The sequence below is a fragment of the Cuculus canorus genome, chromosome 3 (genome assembly GCF_017976375.1).
Source record: "Cuculus canorus isolate bCucCan1 chromosome 3, bCucCan1.pri, whole genome shotgun sequence".
NCBI classification, from domain to species: domain Eukaryota; kingdom Metazoa; phylum Chordata; class Aves; order Cuculiformes; family Cuculidae; genus Cuculus; species Cuculus canorus.
The window spans coordinates 109292723-109310813 of record NC_071403.1 but is presented as its reverse complement, the minus strand read 5'-3'; the positions used below and the strand labels follow the sequence as shown (position 1 = coordinate 109310813).

The 18091-nt window shown below is 38.5% G+C and overlaps 1 protein-coding gene across 8 annotated transcripts in view; it reads left to right on the top strand.

Moving 5' to 3' along the window:
- CNST (consortin, connexin sorting protein) overlaps positions 1-18091 on the top strand; it is a 47457-nt gene that overhangs the window by 1839 nt on the left and 27527 nt on the right. For 5 of the 8 annotated variants that reach the window (XM_054061587.1, XM_054061586.1, XM_054061585.1 and 2 more), the window contains exon 2: positions 15756-16193. In XM_054061587.1, coding sequence (XP_053917562.1) covers positions 15806-16193 — 388 coding nt within the window. In that variant the 5' untranslated portion in view covers positions 15756-15805. Of the gene's footprint in view, positions 1-1692; positions 1867-9590; positions 10271-14882; positions 15528-15755; positions 16194-18091 lie in introns of those variants that run through there. The other 3 variants (XM_054061591.1, XM_054061592.1, XM_054061593.1) reach the window with 3 other exon arrangements.

Below are 18091 nucleotides of genomic sequence, written 5' to 3'. Positions count from 1 at the left end.
ATACACTAGAAATTATAGCCTTTTCTTCGTGTTTTTATTTACTTCAGTCTAGCACTTGCCTGCATCAAACCATAGATCTTTATAGGATAAATTAATGTTTTCCCCACCCAAACTGCCAGATACGTACCATATCATGCATGCAAAGAGGACTACCTCTTTCTGACCTGGTCATTGTCCTTGAGAAACTGTTGAAACTTTAGGAAGATGGCAAGTTTTATTTTTTATTTAGAAATTATGGTGCAGAAAGTTGCTTAATGCATTAAAGTTTATCCCAAGGACATTTGAACACTTACTTTTAAGTTCATGCCCAATTGCGGCATATATTTTCTAGTTTAATCCAGCTATTGTCACATGCAATTACGTGAATTTACAGTCTTACCTCACAGAATCTTATGTATTTGTAATTTAGGTGCATTGTTGGGTGCTTTGAAATTATTGTCTATTCCTAATTAATTATTGTTTTTTAAAATAAATCAGAGAGGGAATCAAGAGGAATTGCCTGTTTGATTGGATTCCAGCCTATGCTCATTAATTGTATGGGTCAAAAAGACCAGTAAAGAGATATTTTTCTCCCTAATGTTTCTGTATGTCTTTTGCATTTTCTTTTATTTGGCTTCATTTGAAATGTGTTAGGTTTTTTTTAAGTTAGTATTAAAGCATTAGTCTTTCAGTATGATTTTGCTATGTACTAACCATTTACCCATAGTAAATACTGATAGGCATTTCATAACATTGTGTTAATACTTACTTCCTGGACCTCAGTTTCTTAAACTCTTATGCCCATGCTGCATTTTAAGCATGGATTCAGTAGAATTCCCATCTTGCGTGGAAAAACCCCAGGGGATATGTGAACGGAAATTTGCAGGATCATAATTTTTCTTGTCCTGGTAGTGATACCTATTGTTAGAGTCTCCTGTTTGGCTGAGAATGCAGATTAAGTCTGTTAGCGTATAAATGTTTCAGAAACTCTTGATCTTTCTGTTTCATTCACCATATTCCATTTTATCATTAACTCATTATAAAATTTAACCTCAAAATCAATAATATTGATTGATCTTAATGGATCAATAATAATGATTCATTTTAATATTGGGTTTTTTTAGTATGCATCTATTGCAAGGCTTACCTGTTGTGTAATTATTGTTTTCACTTATTTTATTCAGCATACTTTAGTAATCTTGTAATACTTTGGATGGTGACGGAGGAAAATAATAGAAAGAGTGATAAGAGATTTCTCCAGAAGTGCTGTAAGCGCTGTGCACTCAGAAGAATAGTCTCTAGGAGGAATTATTTTTTAAAAATCACTCAGAGAATACCCTCATTCTTTTGTCCTATTCCCTTGTCATCTGTACTGTCCAAGCCCATGCATGCACAAAGGAAATGTCACAAGAACTGAAAAAGTAGCATTTAATCCTATGCCACAGTCTGGTTTTAGATCCAGTAAGTTTGCAACCTGTGAGTTGTATTGGACATCTTCCTTCTAAGTGAAAATCTGTCTGTACAGTAAAGTCAGCAATTTTGTATTTAGAGTCAGCATGCTCTATAAATGTTAACTTACTACTTTTCTATGTATAATCTGTTGTCAAATGATTGGACACTTGGATTGGGTCAGGAAGTGAGAGAGCGGTGTGGCAGGGGAGTGTATATTTGCCGTTTGGCTAAGCTATTAGTAGTAAGGGAAACAAAAAGGTTCAAAAAATTCAAGGTTCCTTGGAAGCTTGCCTGCTCCATGTCACAGTGTACCTTCCAGCCTAGCACTGAAAACCTGGTTAACGGGGAATTACTTCCCATTAAAAGTGGGCTAGATCAGTTGCGGAGATCACTGGAGACTGAGTGCTCAGGTGCCAATTAAGTGAAACTTACCAGGTTAGTTCTCCTTTGAGACCCTTTCTGAGCACCCGCTGTATGGTGGTGTATGTTAAATAACCTTATTTGGAAAAAAAAAATTTAAACTGCTCCTCCTTTGCTATTGTTGTGTTGCTGTAACATGCTTTTTAATAGGAAGGCATTTTCACACCAGGTGCAGATTGACTTTCCAGACTTATAAACACTGCAGCAAAGTTCACAGCTGACAAAAGAGCCATTGAGCGCAAATGTAAACGTTTTTAAATGAGCTGATGCTTTGAATTCTGTCCCTGCTGATGCTAATAACAGTGTCCATGTCTTATTTTCCCTTTTAATGAATACAAAGCAGCGATATTTTTGACACTTTCAGTGTAGAGGCGAAAGGTTCTGTAGCGTGAAGACTGTTGCATAAGCTGTGTATTGTGAGGCATTTTGGCAAGGCTACAAACTTTCTCACTGTGCTATATCTGTTCTGTGTATACAGAGAAGCTCAGTCCCTAGGGCTATCAATCTGGCACCTTTCATCAACACTAAATTTACTGTAAATATTTTTTGTGTGCGTTTAAAAAAATGCTATTAAACATTTGTGGACAGGAGTAAGAACACTCTTATAGGTACATCTTCTACTTCTCTCAGAATTCCTCTTAGTCGAGTTCTGATGAGCTGACTCTCAAAATTCACTCAGCCATTGTTTGTGTGTATATTTGTCATAAGTATTTGAACACTTTGGCAATGTTATCTTGCTCGAGAGCTTGTCATGCTAAATTTTTTTTATTCTTTTTATTTATCTACTTTTTAAGTCTAATGTCTGAAAATGTGTTGCTAACTTGTAAGGAAAGTGTAGAGGAGAAATTATGCTCATGTCAAATATTTCTGTAGAGAAATTTTGATGTGTCGCACACTTGCTTTTTAGGAACAGAGTTGCCAAGGAGTGTGAAGTTTTTTCTACTGTTGTTCCAATACACCACTTCATGTGTCCAGACTGAATTACTATTGTGTGACCTTATAATGTGAGCTTTCACACTGCTTTTCTCCATCCACGGGATTACTTTTAATGTTCTTTTTTTATTTTGTTTGGAAAAGTAATATTGCACTGCAGGACAAATTGACATTAATTCAAAATAACTTTGTTTTTTTAAAAAAAGCAAACCAATCCTGGTATTTGTTTTATCTTTATAATATGAGCACGATAGGAAGATTTTTAGGCTCACATGAAGAATATGTCACTTAAATAATATGGAAATTTGTAGTGTACATTTTGGAAGTTCTTTCCTAATGGTTAAAACTTAGATTTTTGTGTGCTTTTAGCCTCAAAGTGAGGGCATGATGATCTTGCCAGTTTAGACTAACATTTCATCTGGACCCGCATCACAGTTCAGATGGTTTTCTGTTCTGTTGTTAGTGTTACAGTTGACTAATGGCAAAATAATAATTTGGAGCCATCTGTCCTGAAACTTACAAGTTTGAGTGGTTCAGTAATGTTTTGGGATGTTCCTTTATTCATGTCTTTCTAAAATAAAGTGACATTCACAGTGCAAAGCTTACACATTTGATCCCAGGAAGATTTTATGACAGCTGGAATATAAAATTACCCCTTATCCAATGTTTGTTTGGTGGCTGCTTAGTTTCTTACCTGGATTTGTCTTTCTGTCAGGGGAGATTATTAAAGCCTGGTGTTTTAGCACTGAAATATGACATCTTTAGTACAAGGAGAAATAGTAAGCATTCAATGTTTCTATAGGTTGTAAATCTCTTATCTTGGTATCATCTAAGCTATTGCAGTTTAGATTTTAAGTGAATTTAGTTTTTACCCTCTTACAGTGCTGATGCTAGGTTTATTAATGTTTGTGATATTTGGGGCTTTCTAATTGAAAGATTTTTTTTTAAATGGAGACTACTACTTAAAGTGGCCTTGATAATGAGTTCTCTAAAAAAATGATTTAAGACAAATTAGATCTCTGTTTACAGGCTCAGATATTACAAACATACATTCAAATTTGGATAGAAAAGAATTACAACTGTGTGCTCCAAGATCTGTTAACCAAAAGTCTGCGTAAATTATTAGAGACAGCTCATATAGCCAGCATCTATTCACACTACTAGAGCTGAAATGAATTACCTTAATAGGGTCCTGGAGGAAGGAGGAGGAGTTGAAAGGGCTCTCAAGGCTAAATTCAGCCCTGGGTTAAAGTCATCACAACTTTGCTAACTTCAATCCAGTTACAGCAGTGATTAATTTTGGGGGTGATTACGATTCATTTAACATGGGTCTCTCCTGGTTTATATGGGATTGGGTTCTCACTCATGCATTTAAGGGCAAAAGACTTGACCAAATTTAAGTGTCTGTTTTGTACCTATTCACGGTCTTTGTATAGTCCTCTTTACCAAAATACCCATTTCACAGTCTTTTTAATGTATTCATCATTGTTATACCCCTGTGAAATAAAGCAATATTTTTTAGTTGCTAAATGCATTAAAGGTGATTTAACAGTTTTACTGACTTCATGGAGAAGGTTCAGAACAAAGAAAGGATTTGATCTCAGTCATTTTTACCTGACGTTGAATAATGCAGAAACTAAACAATCCTGATGCAACTGATGTAACATTTTGGTAGAGCCATTGGATATTCTAACTTTCTAATGATGACAGTTATTGAAGGTCTAACAATTAGCTCCTTTATTAATTAACATTCTGGCTGGATGTGCAGGTTTGATAACAGAGGGACTACAAGTTTGTAATACTTGCAGACAAAAATATTTTTGTAAATTTTATGGAACAGATTTCTATTTTATTTGTGGTTGCTTCTGGCCTTGATATGATTTATGACCTAACTGAATGTTTTGACCATGCTAAATTTCTTTGTATTGATGAAAGCTATAGAATTTGCTCATCCCTCAAATGGGATTGTGGAAAATATGAAGTATGGATTTCAATCTCTTTATGGAATTCAACTGTCAGAAAGTCCTGAACACTTGTTCCTTCAGATGGGCAATTTTTAGATAATTGCCTCACCTTGCATGTCCATTTTAAGGGACTGTATTCTGTCATTTCTGCCTTTTCATGTATATTTAAAGTTGTAACCTGAGAGCATGAGAGGTTTTAGATCATTCTGCATTTTTTAGCTACCTCTTATGAGGTGGTAGGAAGTATCAGCTTTCTCAGGTCTTGATAAACTAAAGATTTGGCTAAGAGTGAACTGAGCTGATTAGTTCTAAAAATAGTTTGTACTGATTTGCAGGACTTTTTTTTTTCCTTATGAGAAAAAAGTACCCATCCTAGAAAAGCATATATTTGTCTGATAGAAAGTTTTTAATTTTTGTTATACTTTGTAATCAAACTTGTGCACATGTTCTGAAGTGTAACAACCATATGGGAATTGTTCAATTAGAAGGAAAATATAAAAATCAAAAAAGGCGAATTGCTTCTTCTTGTAAGACTTAAGAGGAGATTCATGCATCCCAAGACAGGGGATTTTTATAGACTGTTTATAAAAATGCTGCAGTGATAGGACTTCTCCATCCTCCCAAACATCTAGAAGCTGTGCTAATGCACATGGAGTATGGGGAGGTTGTTAGGGGCAGTCAGCATGGCTTCACCAAGGGCAAGTCCTGACTGACCAAGCTAGTAGCTTTCTATGATGGGTTAACCACATCAGTGGATGTAAGAAAACCAACGGCTGTAATCTATCTGGACTTCTGAAAAGTCTTTGAAAGGTCCACTACAACATCCTTCTCTCCAAATTCAAGAGATATGGATTTGATGGATGGACTGTTTGGTGGATAAGGAATTGCTTGGATGGTTGGATTCAGAGAGTAGTGGTCAACAGCTCGGTGTCCAGATGGAGATCCATGACAAGTGGTGTCCCTCAGGGGTCCATAATGGGACCAGCGGTGTTTAATATCTTCATCAATGATATAGACAGTGAGATTGAGTGCACCCTCAGCAGGTTTGCAGATGACACTAAGGTGAGTGGTGCTGTTGTCACATCAGAAGGATGGGATGTCATCCAGAGGGACCTGGACAGGCTGGAGAAGTGGGCCTATGTGAACATCATGAGGTTCAACAAGGCCAAGTGCAAGGTCCTACACCAGAGTAGGGGCAATCTGCTGTTTCAGTACAGGATGGGGGATGACATGATTCAGAGCAGCCCTGCAGAGAAGGACTTGGGGGTCCTCATTAATTTGAAACTTGACATGAGCCGGCAATGTGTGCTCGCATCCCAGAAGGCCAGCCGTATTCTGGGCTGTATCAAAAATGCGTAGCCAACAGGTAGAGGGAGGTGATTCTCTCCCTCTACTCCTTGCTTGTGAAACCTCACCTAGAGTATTGTGTCCAATTCTGGAATCCCCAACATAAGAATGATATGGAACTGTTGGAACAGGTCCAGAGGAAGGCTACAAAGATGATCAGAGGGCTGGAGCACCTCTGCTGCAAGGACAGGCTGAGAGACTTGAGGCTGCTCAGCCTGGAGAAGCTCTGGGGAGACCTTAGAGCAACCTTCCAGTACCTGAAGGGGGCCTACAAGAAAGCTGGGGAGGCGCTTTTTACGAGGGCATGTAGTGATAGGACGAGGGGGAATGGCTATAAATTGGAGGGGGGAAGATTTGGACTGGGCATTAGGAAGAAATTCTTCTCAATTAAGATGGTGAGACCCTGAAAGAGGTTGCCCAGGGAAGTTGTGGGTTTCTTCCTCTCCTGGAAGTGTTGAAGGCCAGGTTGGATGAGGCATTGAGTAGCCTGATCTAGTGGGACTTGGAACAGGATGATCTTTAAGGTCCTGTCTAGCCCAAGCCATTCTATAATTCTAAAATGGTCTATTCTACTTCCTTTCTGCCCTGTCTGAGAGGTATTCTGGTGTTTTGTTGTAGACAAGAACAAAAAGTAATCACATCAAATGATGAGGTCCTCTTTCATTCTTATACTATTCAGTGAAATTTGTTGTAGTGAAGCTTGAAACCCAGGACTTTTCAGACACTTAAAAGGCTGATCATTGTGTATTTTGAGTGCTGAAAATGAGCTTGTTTGTGAGAAATTTTTGTCTGAACTCTGTCATATGTTCTAATAAAAGATACTCTTTGTTCCCAGACAAACTTCTTGTATTTGGCTGCTGACTGAAACAAATTTTTATAGTAATGTTAAATGTGGAAGAGTAGATAATGCCTGGCAGTATGTGTTTATCATTGTTTATTAAAGCTGTGAATAAGAGGAGGGATGGTAGTTGAAAATAGCATGTGGAACTTCCTCTCAAAACCTCACTATTCATGCAGTTTATAGATATTAAGATCATCATGCCCTTAAATGCTACTGCCACTTGAGAAGTGTCACTTCAGTGTTAGAAGTGCCAAACCACTTGTGTCCATGCTTATATGTTTTTGTGAATTCAGGGAAATTAGATAAACCACTTCTGCATCTGGATACTGCTTGGAGGACAGCAGACTTCACAGGTCTGAAGAGACAGACCTCCTAAACCATATATCTGACACAAAAGAAGAAACCATGTATAAAGATATTTTTACCCCTAGTGTATTATTTCAGAGCCAAACAGGGCAGACTGAATAGTCAGGAGACTGCTAATGAGATTCACTCATAGCAACGCTGTCCAGTAATGGGATTGTACTTAGGACTTGCTTAATTTCTTCCTTAAAAAGGATAGGGATTCCACAACATCTCTGGACAGCCTGTTTGGTTGGTTGTATTTTTTCTAGGCTGAGTAACTATTACCAGGTGTGGTGCTGTCCCTTTCTCTTTGTAACTCTTACCTCACTGTAATTTAGATTCTATTATTTGTGTACATCTTGTTTTGTATATAGTGTGCACAAAACAAAAATGCGTGGCTGTAATTCACCTGGTAGACGAATCACTTGTGCCACTAACACTGGCTGTATTGTATCTCAGGAGAAAAGAGCATTTGGACTCACAGTTTTCTGCTTGGTATCTCTTTATGAAATGCTTTTCATGAGAACAGAATGACTGGATCTATTTCACATAGATGTACTTAATTGTGGACCTGAAGGTGCAGAAGTCTGTGGGACCTGATCAGATGCATCCACAGGTCCTAAGGAAATTGGCGGGTGAAGTTGCTAACCCACTATCCATCATATTTGAGAGTCGTGGCAGTCCAGTGAAGTTCCCACTGACTGGAAAAGGGGAAACATAACTCCTGTTTTTAAAAAAGCGAAACCAGAAAGACCTAAGGACATACAGGCTGGTCAGTCTCACCTCTGTGCCTGGCAAAATCATGGAGCAGATCCTCCTGGAAACTCTGCTGAGGCACATGGGAAATAAGGAGGTGATTGGTGACAGCCAACATGGCTTTAGTAAGGGCAAATCATGCCTCACAATGGGACTACAGCGTTGGTGGACAAGGGAAGAGTGACTGACGTCATCTGCCTGGACTTGTGCAAAGCATTTGGCACTGTCCCACACAACATTCTTGTCTCTAAATTGGAGAGACGCTGATTTGATGGATGGACCACTCAGTGGATAATGAATTGGCTGGATGGTTGCACTCAGAGAGCCGTGATCAACAGCTCTGTGTCCAACTGGAGACCAGTGATGAGTGGTGGTTCTCCGGGGTCAGTATTAGGACTAGGGTTGATTATCATCTTTGTTAGAGGTATGGACAGTAGGATTGAGTGCACTCTCAGCAAGGTTTCCAATGACACCAAGCTGTGTGGCATAGTCAGCACACTGGAGGGAAGGGATGCCATGCAGAGGGTCTTTGACAGTCTTGAGAGGCAGTCCTGTGCAAGCCTCATGAAGTTCAATAAGGCCAACTGCAACATCCCTGCTGCTGGGTTGGGACACTCCCAAGCACAGATACAGGCTGGATGGAGAATGGATTGAGAGTAGCCCAGAAGAAAAGGACTTGGGGGTGCTGGTGGATGAAAAGCTCAACATGAGCCAGCAAAGTGCGCTTGCAACCCAGAAAGCCAACCTTCTCCTGGGCTGTATCAAAAGAAGTGTGACGAGCAGGTTGAGGGAAGTGATTCTGCCCCTCTGCTTTATTCTTGTGAGACCACACCTGGAGTGTGCATTCAGTTCTGGAGTCCTCAGCACAGGAAGGACAGGGATCTGTTAGATCAAGTCCAGAGGAGAGACACAAAGATAATCGGAGGTCTGGAGCACCTCCCGTATGAGGAAAGGCTGAGAGAGCTGTGCTTGTTCAGCCTGGAGAAGAGAAGGCTCTGGGGAGACGTTATAGCAGCCTTCCAGTACTTAAGGGGACCTACAGGAAAGCTGGAGAGGGGCTCTTCATCAGGGAGTGCAGTGATAGGACAAGGGGTGAGTGGTTTAAGCTGAAAGAGGGGAGATTTAGATTAGACATTATGAAGAAATTGTTTATGTGAGGATGTTGAGGTAATGGCACATGTTGGCCAGACAAGTCATGGATGCCCCATCCCTGGAGGTGTTCAAGGCCAAGTTGTTTGAGGCTTTGAGCAACCTAATCTAGTGGAAGGTGTCCCTGCCCATGCAGGGGGTTGGAACTGGGTGATCTTTAAGATCCCTTCCAACCCAAACCATTCTATGATTATGTGGTTCTATGATTTATTCTAAAATACATGGTGTCTTCTGTTTGTTGTAGTGAATTTCATGTTATTCCTTTTGGAGCACTTACTGCTACAATTAATTTTGAATGAAATCCTCAAGAGTACTTATGACTACTTCTAACTGCAGATTTTATATAGCTATTGTGTTTTATCATCAAAGTTAATGAAAAGATTGAGTAGAAGCAACACCAAGAACCAATCTGAAATGCCTGTTCAATCTGACTAGAGCAATATAGGTGATACAGTGGAGAAACTGACTTTCAAAGAACTAAAAGACTTAAGTCTCCCTAATTAACATAACGTAATTAAATAGCATGAAAATGAGAGAGGGAAAACAGTGTCTTTGGCAGAGGAGTTATATGAAGGCAGTCAGATAGAATAAAAAAAAATATTTGCCATAACCTTCTTGTATGTTAGAACCTTTTTAGCCTTTTGCCTGCAGATATGGCATACATTCTTCATTTGTTCTGTAAGATACTTCTGAGATCAGTAAATCAAATACTATGCTATATATTCAGTAAACATTCACAAAACCCACCAACTTTCCAGGATAGAGAAGCTGTGTTGGTATGAGAGTTTGTGGTTGTGGTGTATGGGTTTTTGGGTTTGGTTTGGGTCCTCCTAAAGCCCTCTTTAAATTTCAGCAGTGTCAGGTCAGAAAGGTCCCAATTCTTCCCGTTTTTCCCAGAATATGATCCAAACAACTGTATTTAAGGTTGTTTCATTAGTAAGGATAGATAGGAGAAAGACTCAATACACACACAGAAATGAGCAACTAAAGAACTTCTTGGAATTATACGAAGTTACGTGAAGTACATGGAAGAAAACACTGAAGAGTATGAGCTTTTTAAAACTGAGATTGATTTAAAACAGAAGTAAGTACCATAACATTTCTGTAGTGTACATACTGTTTGTCCTAATGCAAATAAACATACAACTGATTTCTTCAATGTTGACTTTTCTTTTAGCCACTTGGAAAGTATTTTCCATCGTAATTTTTATTTGTGGTATAATCATCATGGTTATATATGCCAATTGCATGAATGTGTTTGGCAAATGGAACTGAACCACTTTAATTCATCAGCGCCTTTTAACAGAGGTCAGCACAGTTGTACTCAGTGTTTATCTTTTATTTCAATTTTGGGCAACCAGTGAAGGAAAGAAAGGTGTGCCTAGGAAGAAGCAAACATTTTCTTTTAGTGTGTTGGTTGTGTGTACAATTCATTTCAATGGCAAAACAGTAAATACAGTAACTGCATGTTAATAGTCTGGTAATTATAGTTCAAATCACTAATGTTTTTAATTCCATTTTGGTTTATAAATAAGTGTTTCTGCTTGTGTTCTTAGACAGAGCTAGAGTACATTCTCGCAGAATTCAGCTTCACTTTGGTACCTGCCTGTTGCCTTTGTAAAGACAAAACAATAGTAGATAGCAACACTGAAAAACAGGAAGGAAAAAAAGTCATCGGGGCAGGGGGCATCCTTTTAAAAGATCAAGGCCAAAACTGTTCTAAACATTTTGAATGAGCTTTTTCTGGATTTTCATAAGCGTTGTGGAAGGAATACATTTTCAGAGCTACTTTTACTTTGGAGAAATACTAAGTTTCAAACAATAAACTAAGAAAGATTGATCTATGCTAGCTGCAGATGCTCTCCAGCCTCTCAGCTACAGGGGACTGTCATTTTAGCCACGTTACAAGGAAATGAGCTAATATTTTCTATCAGAGTGTTAGCTTCCTCTGTAGAAAACGTCACTTGTCAAAAGCGTCTTTTTGTCATTATGCACAATCTAATAGGAAACACCTTGTTCAAGAGCATGCACATTTCTGTTTCCCTATGATAGCTTTTGAAAGGATAAAATGTTGTCTACTGATAAAAGCAAGAAAGTGGTGGTAGGACATCCTGATTTTTAATTACTGCTGTTAAATCTAATTCCTTGTTGGCTTTGGGCAATTTACTTCAACCTCTTTTGTTTGATATATCATTTAATCTATGGACTGAGGAGGGCAGCAGTAGTTATTTCATACGCCAGGAAGAGTAAGATGTGAACCTTTGAAGTTTAATGTGCTGTTTGGAATTTTTTTTTTTTTTTGATGATTTGAAACAGTGATCATCAATAAATACTATAGCACTAGTGTGGGTGTCTGTAAAAAGTATCTTCTAGTTCCGATTCTTGCTAGTCTGATTAAGTTTTGTCCTCTTAATTTTTCATTTCATGTTTAACTCTCTTTGAGAGAAAAAGGCTCGATTAAGGAATATCCTTCTAATGAACAGATGCATTCTCCAGATATGTATCTCTGTATTCTTTGTCTCTGTGGTGCTCAAGGAAAGCCAATTCTCTTATTTGGTTGACAGAGGAAAATACAACTTGTATCTTTAGTGTACAATTCTTTATTCTTCTGTAATCGAATATAATATTTCCCTTGGAAGGGACTCACAGTGATCATTTAGTCCAACTGCCTGACCAGTTCAGGGCTGACCAAAATTTAAAGCACGTTATTAAGGACATTGGTCAAATGTCCCTGAAACACTGACAGGCTTGGGGCATCAACCATCTCTAGGCAGTGTTCCAGTGTTTGACCACTGTTGTTAAAGAAACGCTCCCTAATACCTGGTTTAAACTTCCCCTGGTGAAGCTTATATGTTACAGGATAGGCAGTATTTTTTGTTAGACTGGTATGGCTGGAAATGGTTAATGAGTTCTTCAGGTTGGAAGTGGAGATGGAGTTGTCCTGTTTGGTACTGACTTTTGCTTTTGTGTTGCCCAGCTGATGGTGGCTTGTCACACTCTGCATGCTTCCCTGGAACTCCTAGAACACTTTTCTTGACAATACTGGCACAGAGTCCTTGTAACCTCTCCTGGCATGTACCTTTCTGATTCCTAATCTTTACAGAGCATGTGCAAACCGAAGCATTTTCTAAGGGCAAGTGTAGCTGCCCAGGTCTTTCTGCTCCTGTAGAACCAGTAGAACAGCTTTTGATGGAGGAATCCAGGAATACTTCAGTGATGAAGAAGCAAACTTTTGCTAAGAAGGGGTAGACTACTAAAGGTGACATTTATGTGCTTCCCAGCAACTGTTGGCTCAGCAAAATTTATGTTAAGAGTAAAGTCTTTAGAAATAAGCTCTTCAGGAATGCCACCAAAATATTTAGAAACAGGTGTAGAGGGCAGTCACTGAGGGCCAGAACAGTTGAAAGTAGTGAAGAGGAGTGGACAATTAAGAGTTAAACCTGTGAAGTTTCTACTGTCTGTGCACCCTAGCAGTCAGCAGTTGCAGTAGCTGGTATGTGCACAACCACAGGATAGTTTCTATGAAGTCCACTTCAATTCTGCAGTCTGGCATCTTTCCTTTTCATTCCTTCCTAATCCTACAAATGGAAAAAGAAATTGAACAAAAATTTAGAGTTTACTTAAGTTGATTCTGCATGCACATTTGACTTTCAGAACTTGGTGTCTGAGTGAGTTCTTGGTAAAATGGATGCATGATTTGCACCTGTTTCCCCCCCTCAAAACTAGCAAATATGATTTTTAATATGAGCATTTTAATAAAGATTACTTAAAACCCTGGAAGGAGCCTCTAGAGGCTGTCTAGTCCAACCTCCCTGCTCCAGGCAAGGTCAGCTAGAGTGTGTTGCTCAGGACCATGACCAGCTGAGTTTTGAATACCTCCGAAGATGGCAGCTTCACAACCTGGTCTGAGCAGCCCTGTTCTTGTGTTCAGTCCAGGCAATTGGTTCCAGTGTTCTATTACCCTTACAAGTAAAGCTTTTTTTTTACACTTATTCACTGGTAAAATATTGAAAAGGACAAAGTCTTCAAAACAAAGGCAATAACATTGTTATTTTACAGTTTAGCGCTGAATCAGATGCCCGTCTAAAAAAGGCATACCATCTTACAAAAGCAGTAGGTATATGTACTAGTTTTAGACAAAGGACCATATAAGTCCTCAAAGAATGTTTATTTTTTAGGTTATCCAACCGTGTCTGGAGACTTCCTTCAGGTCGTCTCCTGACCTAAAATAGTTGCATCTTACAAGACAACTAAGCATATCAAATTCTTGCAACTGTAAGAGTGTTTATCCTTTCAGGTCTGGAGATTGTCTGCATATTATCTCTTGATACAAGGCAGATTTATATGACAAGATAATTAAACATACAAACCAGCTGCAGCAAAACTCATGAATTCTCACATTATTTTTAAACAGAGTTTCTTGTATTCAATTTGTATCCATAGCCTCTTATCCTTTTACTGGATACTACTGAGAAGAGTCTGACTCAGTCAATTTTATTTGCTCCTGTTACATTTATGTATGTTGATTTGACCCCCTCCTGAGCCTTCCCCGGGCTGAACAGTCACAGCTGTCTCAGCCTCACCTCTTCAGTCATCTTTGTGACTCAGTGCTGGACCTACTCGAGTAAGACTGTATCTTTCTTGGACTAGGAAACACAAAAGTGGATCCTGCACTCCAGGTGTATCTCACCAGTGCTGAGTACAGAGGAAGGATCACCTCTTTGAACCATTCTTCCTTATGCAGCCCAAGATGCCATAAGGGCACATTGCTGGCTTACGGTCAGTTGTACATCAGTGCATGGGATCGTTCTTTCCTGGGTGCAGGACTTTGCACCTCCCCTTGCTTAACTGCTTGAAGTTCTTCACAGCCCATTTCTGCAGCCTGTCAGGGTCCCAGCAAATGGCAGCGCAACCATTTGGTGTATCATCTGTGAGCTTGCTGAGGGTTGTCTCTGTCCATCTGCAATATCATTAATGAAGACATTAAGCAGTACTGGCCTTATTGTCAACCCCTGGCTGCACACTACTAGTGACTGGCCTCCAGCTGAACTGCCTTTGGGTGATCACAATACTCTGAGGCCAGCTATTCAGCCAGTTTTCAGTCCACTTCACTGTCTGTTTATCTAGTATGTACTTCATGTGCTTGTGTGCTTGTCTGCGAGCATGTTATTGGAGACAGTGTCAAAAGCCTTATCAAAGTCAAGGTAAATAGCATCCTTTGTTCTCTCCTCTTCTGCTAAGCCAGTCACCTCTTCCTAGAAGCCTATCAAGCACTATTTACCCATCATTAATCTATACCAACTACTCTTGATGACCATCCTTCATGTGTTTGAAAATGGTTTCTAGGATTACTTGCTGTATCACCTCCCAGAGGCTGAGGTGAGGATGAGCTCCCTAAAACCTCCTTATCCTTCCCTGAGAAAGAAATGGCATTTTCTTTTTTTCCAGTCCTTTTAGCAACTACAACGGTTATGGAGAAAGAAGGTTGTTCTTTTTTTTTTTTTTTTTTGCATTTTACTGCAATTTAAATTCTTCTAACAAGTAAAACGTTATATATATACCAGGACATAGGACTGAAGAAAGTCTAGTGAAGACAGGTTTCCAAAAATGCCTTTTCATTTAAAGGAAAGGAGAGGAAGCTGATGTAGGAGGCTTGTCTAAGCTCTTCTAGAATACAAGGCTGTTTGCTGATTTTTTTTGGCTTTGCTATTTAAAATATGTAAACTAAATCTAATGAGATGCACTTAATGGAGCTGTATTTTATCCATACACTAAGTTAAACCGGCAGTATTGCCATGCTTCTAAAAGCTAAGGATAGGAACTGATACAACATTAGTCCTGTATAAGTACTGTGTAACTCCACTGAGTTACCCTTTTTTTTCCCTGTGAACATGCATCTAACTGCAGAATTCGTTAGAGTTGCATGTTAACAAAAAGGGAAAATTGACCCCTGCTGAGAGTAGGTGGAGGATTAGGGGGTTTTATTAACAAACCATCTGCCTCTACACTGAAGACATGTTGATTGTTTTCTTGAGAGTAAAGTGACAATCTGAGTCAATAAAAATGTTCTACTTGCATCTAATTCTTACAACACAGTTAATATCTCTGTATATTTGATGTTGTATCATGAGTGACAATTAAAAGTTGTTCTTTTATTGCTCCCTAGTTTATTTTTGTTTCAGGAAATCTATGATCTTATATGACAAGAATGCTTTTGTTTTAGCTGTGGATTTAAAGGGGCATGTTGGAGGTGGTTTCTGTTTATCTTTCTGTTTTTCTCGTTACCTCAGCTGTATAACACTGTGAGCACTGCTGTAAAGATCAGCTATGCTATAGATCAGGTAACTGGAACCAATTATAATTGGATAAAAATACAAGTTTACAGATAGCTTTTTTGAATGTAAATATGCTTTGCTTTAAGACTTAGGATAAGGCAGTAGGTTACTGTTTGAAAGAATTTCGCCATACTTTTAAACTGTATCACTCAGCTAACGCGATTGTTTATTGGCTGGCATAAAGTACAAGGTTATTTATCCATTGTTACAAATGCTTCTGGTTTTATGTTCTAGGTCTAAAAATATTTGGAGGGAGATTAAGTGATTCAACAAGTAACGCTCTAATGGATGACAGAGAATTTCCACCAAATGATCTACAAATAGACTCAAAGGACAGTTTTCCTCATGATTATAGTGTGGAAAGGTTGGCAACTCATTTGGTTTCTTCAGCTGATGAAAATGAAAATCAACTTGACAGTGATGGGAATGAGGTTCTGACCTGTAGTAGCATTGCTATGGGACGACAGCGTGAAGGTGAGCAGGACAGCATCAATAATAATGAGAATATGGACAGCAGAGTCTGTGCCCCAAGCTGTAAGGAAGGTGAGACTGAGACGAGATCTGTAAACGTCCATATGGACCCCCAGCTGGAGGAAAAGCCTATTACAGAAAAACAGCTAGGAGGAAAAAGAAGTCCAAGAAGTAAAAGAAGCTCCAGTAAAAAATCTAAAGGTACTTTATAAAAAAATGTTTTTGTTCTGTTTGCTTAAAATAATAACACTGTAGTTCTAATATGTAAAATAAAAAGAAAGATATATTTTAGATGTCATACTGATTATTTTTAAAATTTCACTAAAGTTTGGGAGGGGTGTTTGGGGGATTTTTGTTTGGAGTTGGGGAGGGGGCGGGAGGAGTGTGAGTGGCAAACTATTAATAGTCCTAAAACAGATTCAGTTCTGGATGTTTTCACCTTCTGTATTCCAACCTTGGCTATGTAGCAAATGGAACATATCAGGGAAGCCTGAGTAGAGGGAGGTACAGAGTTTCAGTGCAGAAATCGGGCATCAGAATAGCCATGAATTCAGGCAATATGATTTAGTTAATTTGAGTATCGTCCTTGAGTGAAAGATTTTGGTGCCTTGATCCAGTGCCAAGATTTGAAATCTTGTTATGAGCATAATCTTGGCCTGCTGCTATCAGAATTTACAAAGCTTAATATATAGTCCTAGGATGTACATTCTGGGTAATGGGCTGTTCAACAAATGTGTTTCTACCAAGTTTTTATGTTACTTCTCCTTTAGATTTTTTGGATATGAATTGGGTAGGGAAAATGTGAATGTTTATTGTATGTTCTTCCCTTTTTGAATGAGTAGGATTTGTCTGCATCGATGTCATGTGTTATATTATTTTCTTGCCATAAATTGTAAAGCCTATGTGTTGTAGTGCTGCAAACATAGTAATTAAAATCAGTGTGTTTCATCACATAGGTATCTTTGAAAGTTGCTTGGAACAAATGAATCATGCCTGCCTTATTGGGTTTTCCCCCCCATGTATTTTTTTTCATCTGAAGTCTGAGAAAGTGGAGTAGTTGGCTACTTAAAACAGTTTTAAAATACAGTTTTCCAGTAAATGACAAATCTTTTATGGCCTAATCTGAAAACTCATAACAATCTTAAAGGATTATAAAATAGGTAAAGAAAGGAATGGAAGACAGCCTTGCATTCCATACCTTACAGTCAAATACTTCTACTTGCAGGCATAATCTAGACGAGAAAAATTATATTTTCTAGTAAAGATAAGAAGATTCTGAAATCTGCTTTTATAGGAAGAATAAGTTATTGAATGATACAGAAAGTCATTCAGTGTATATTTCAACTGTAAATTTAATGTTTAAAAATAGAAGAAAATAATTAAAACAAAGGATTGGCAGAATTATCCGAGAACCAGTCATCTGTATGATGGGAGTAACAAAAAACAAGTTGATTTAATGTGTTACAGATGTGTGGACAGAAGTATCTGAAGCATAATGCGAGGAAGAAAAGGAGAGATTCAGCCAAACACTGAAAGTTAAAATTTGCCTGTATTCTCTCTCTGTTAGTTTGTATTCTTGTTGATAAGCACAATCGCCTGGTGCAGAAGTACCACAAAATGAGCTGTGCACAGCAGATGACAATTTTAAGGCAAAAAGCAGAAAGCTGAAATATAGAAAATTCCATGGGAAAATGTAAACACTTAAAAAAACACAACAGAGGATGTCCTGCCTGCAAAACTTTAAGTGTTTTCTCGAATCTCGGTGAACAAACTGTTACTACTTAATAAAGACCCTTGACTGTTATAGAAAGAAGATCAAAACATAAACTTACATTATGTCTCCCACTGCTTAGGTTCTAATTTACATTTAGCTTTTTAGGTATTCTCACATGATTGTTCTTCTGTTTTTATATAATGCAGTGACTCACAGTTCTTGATGTTGCAAATGTCTTTATTTTAGTAAGGATCTTCCTTTTAGTTTTTAATACCAGCTATTTTAAACAATTCCTGAGAATCCCTCTACATGAGAGAACCAAACTAGCGTTTTGTCTTTATACCAACTCGGAGATAAAGGAGAGAATTACCAAACCAGAGTGGAA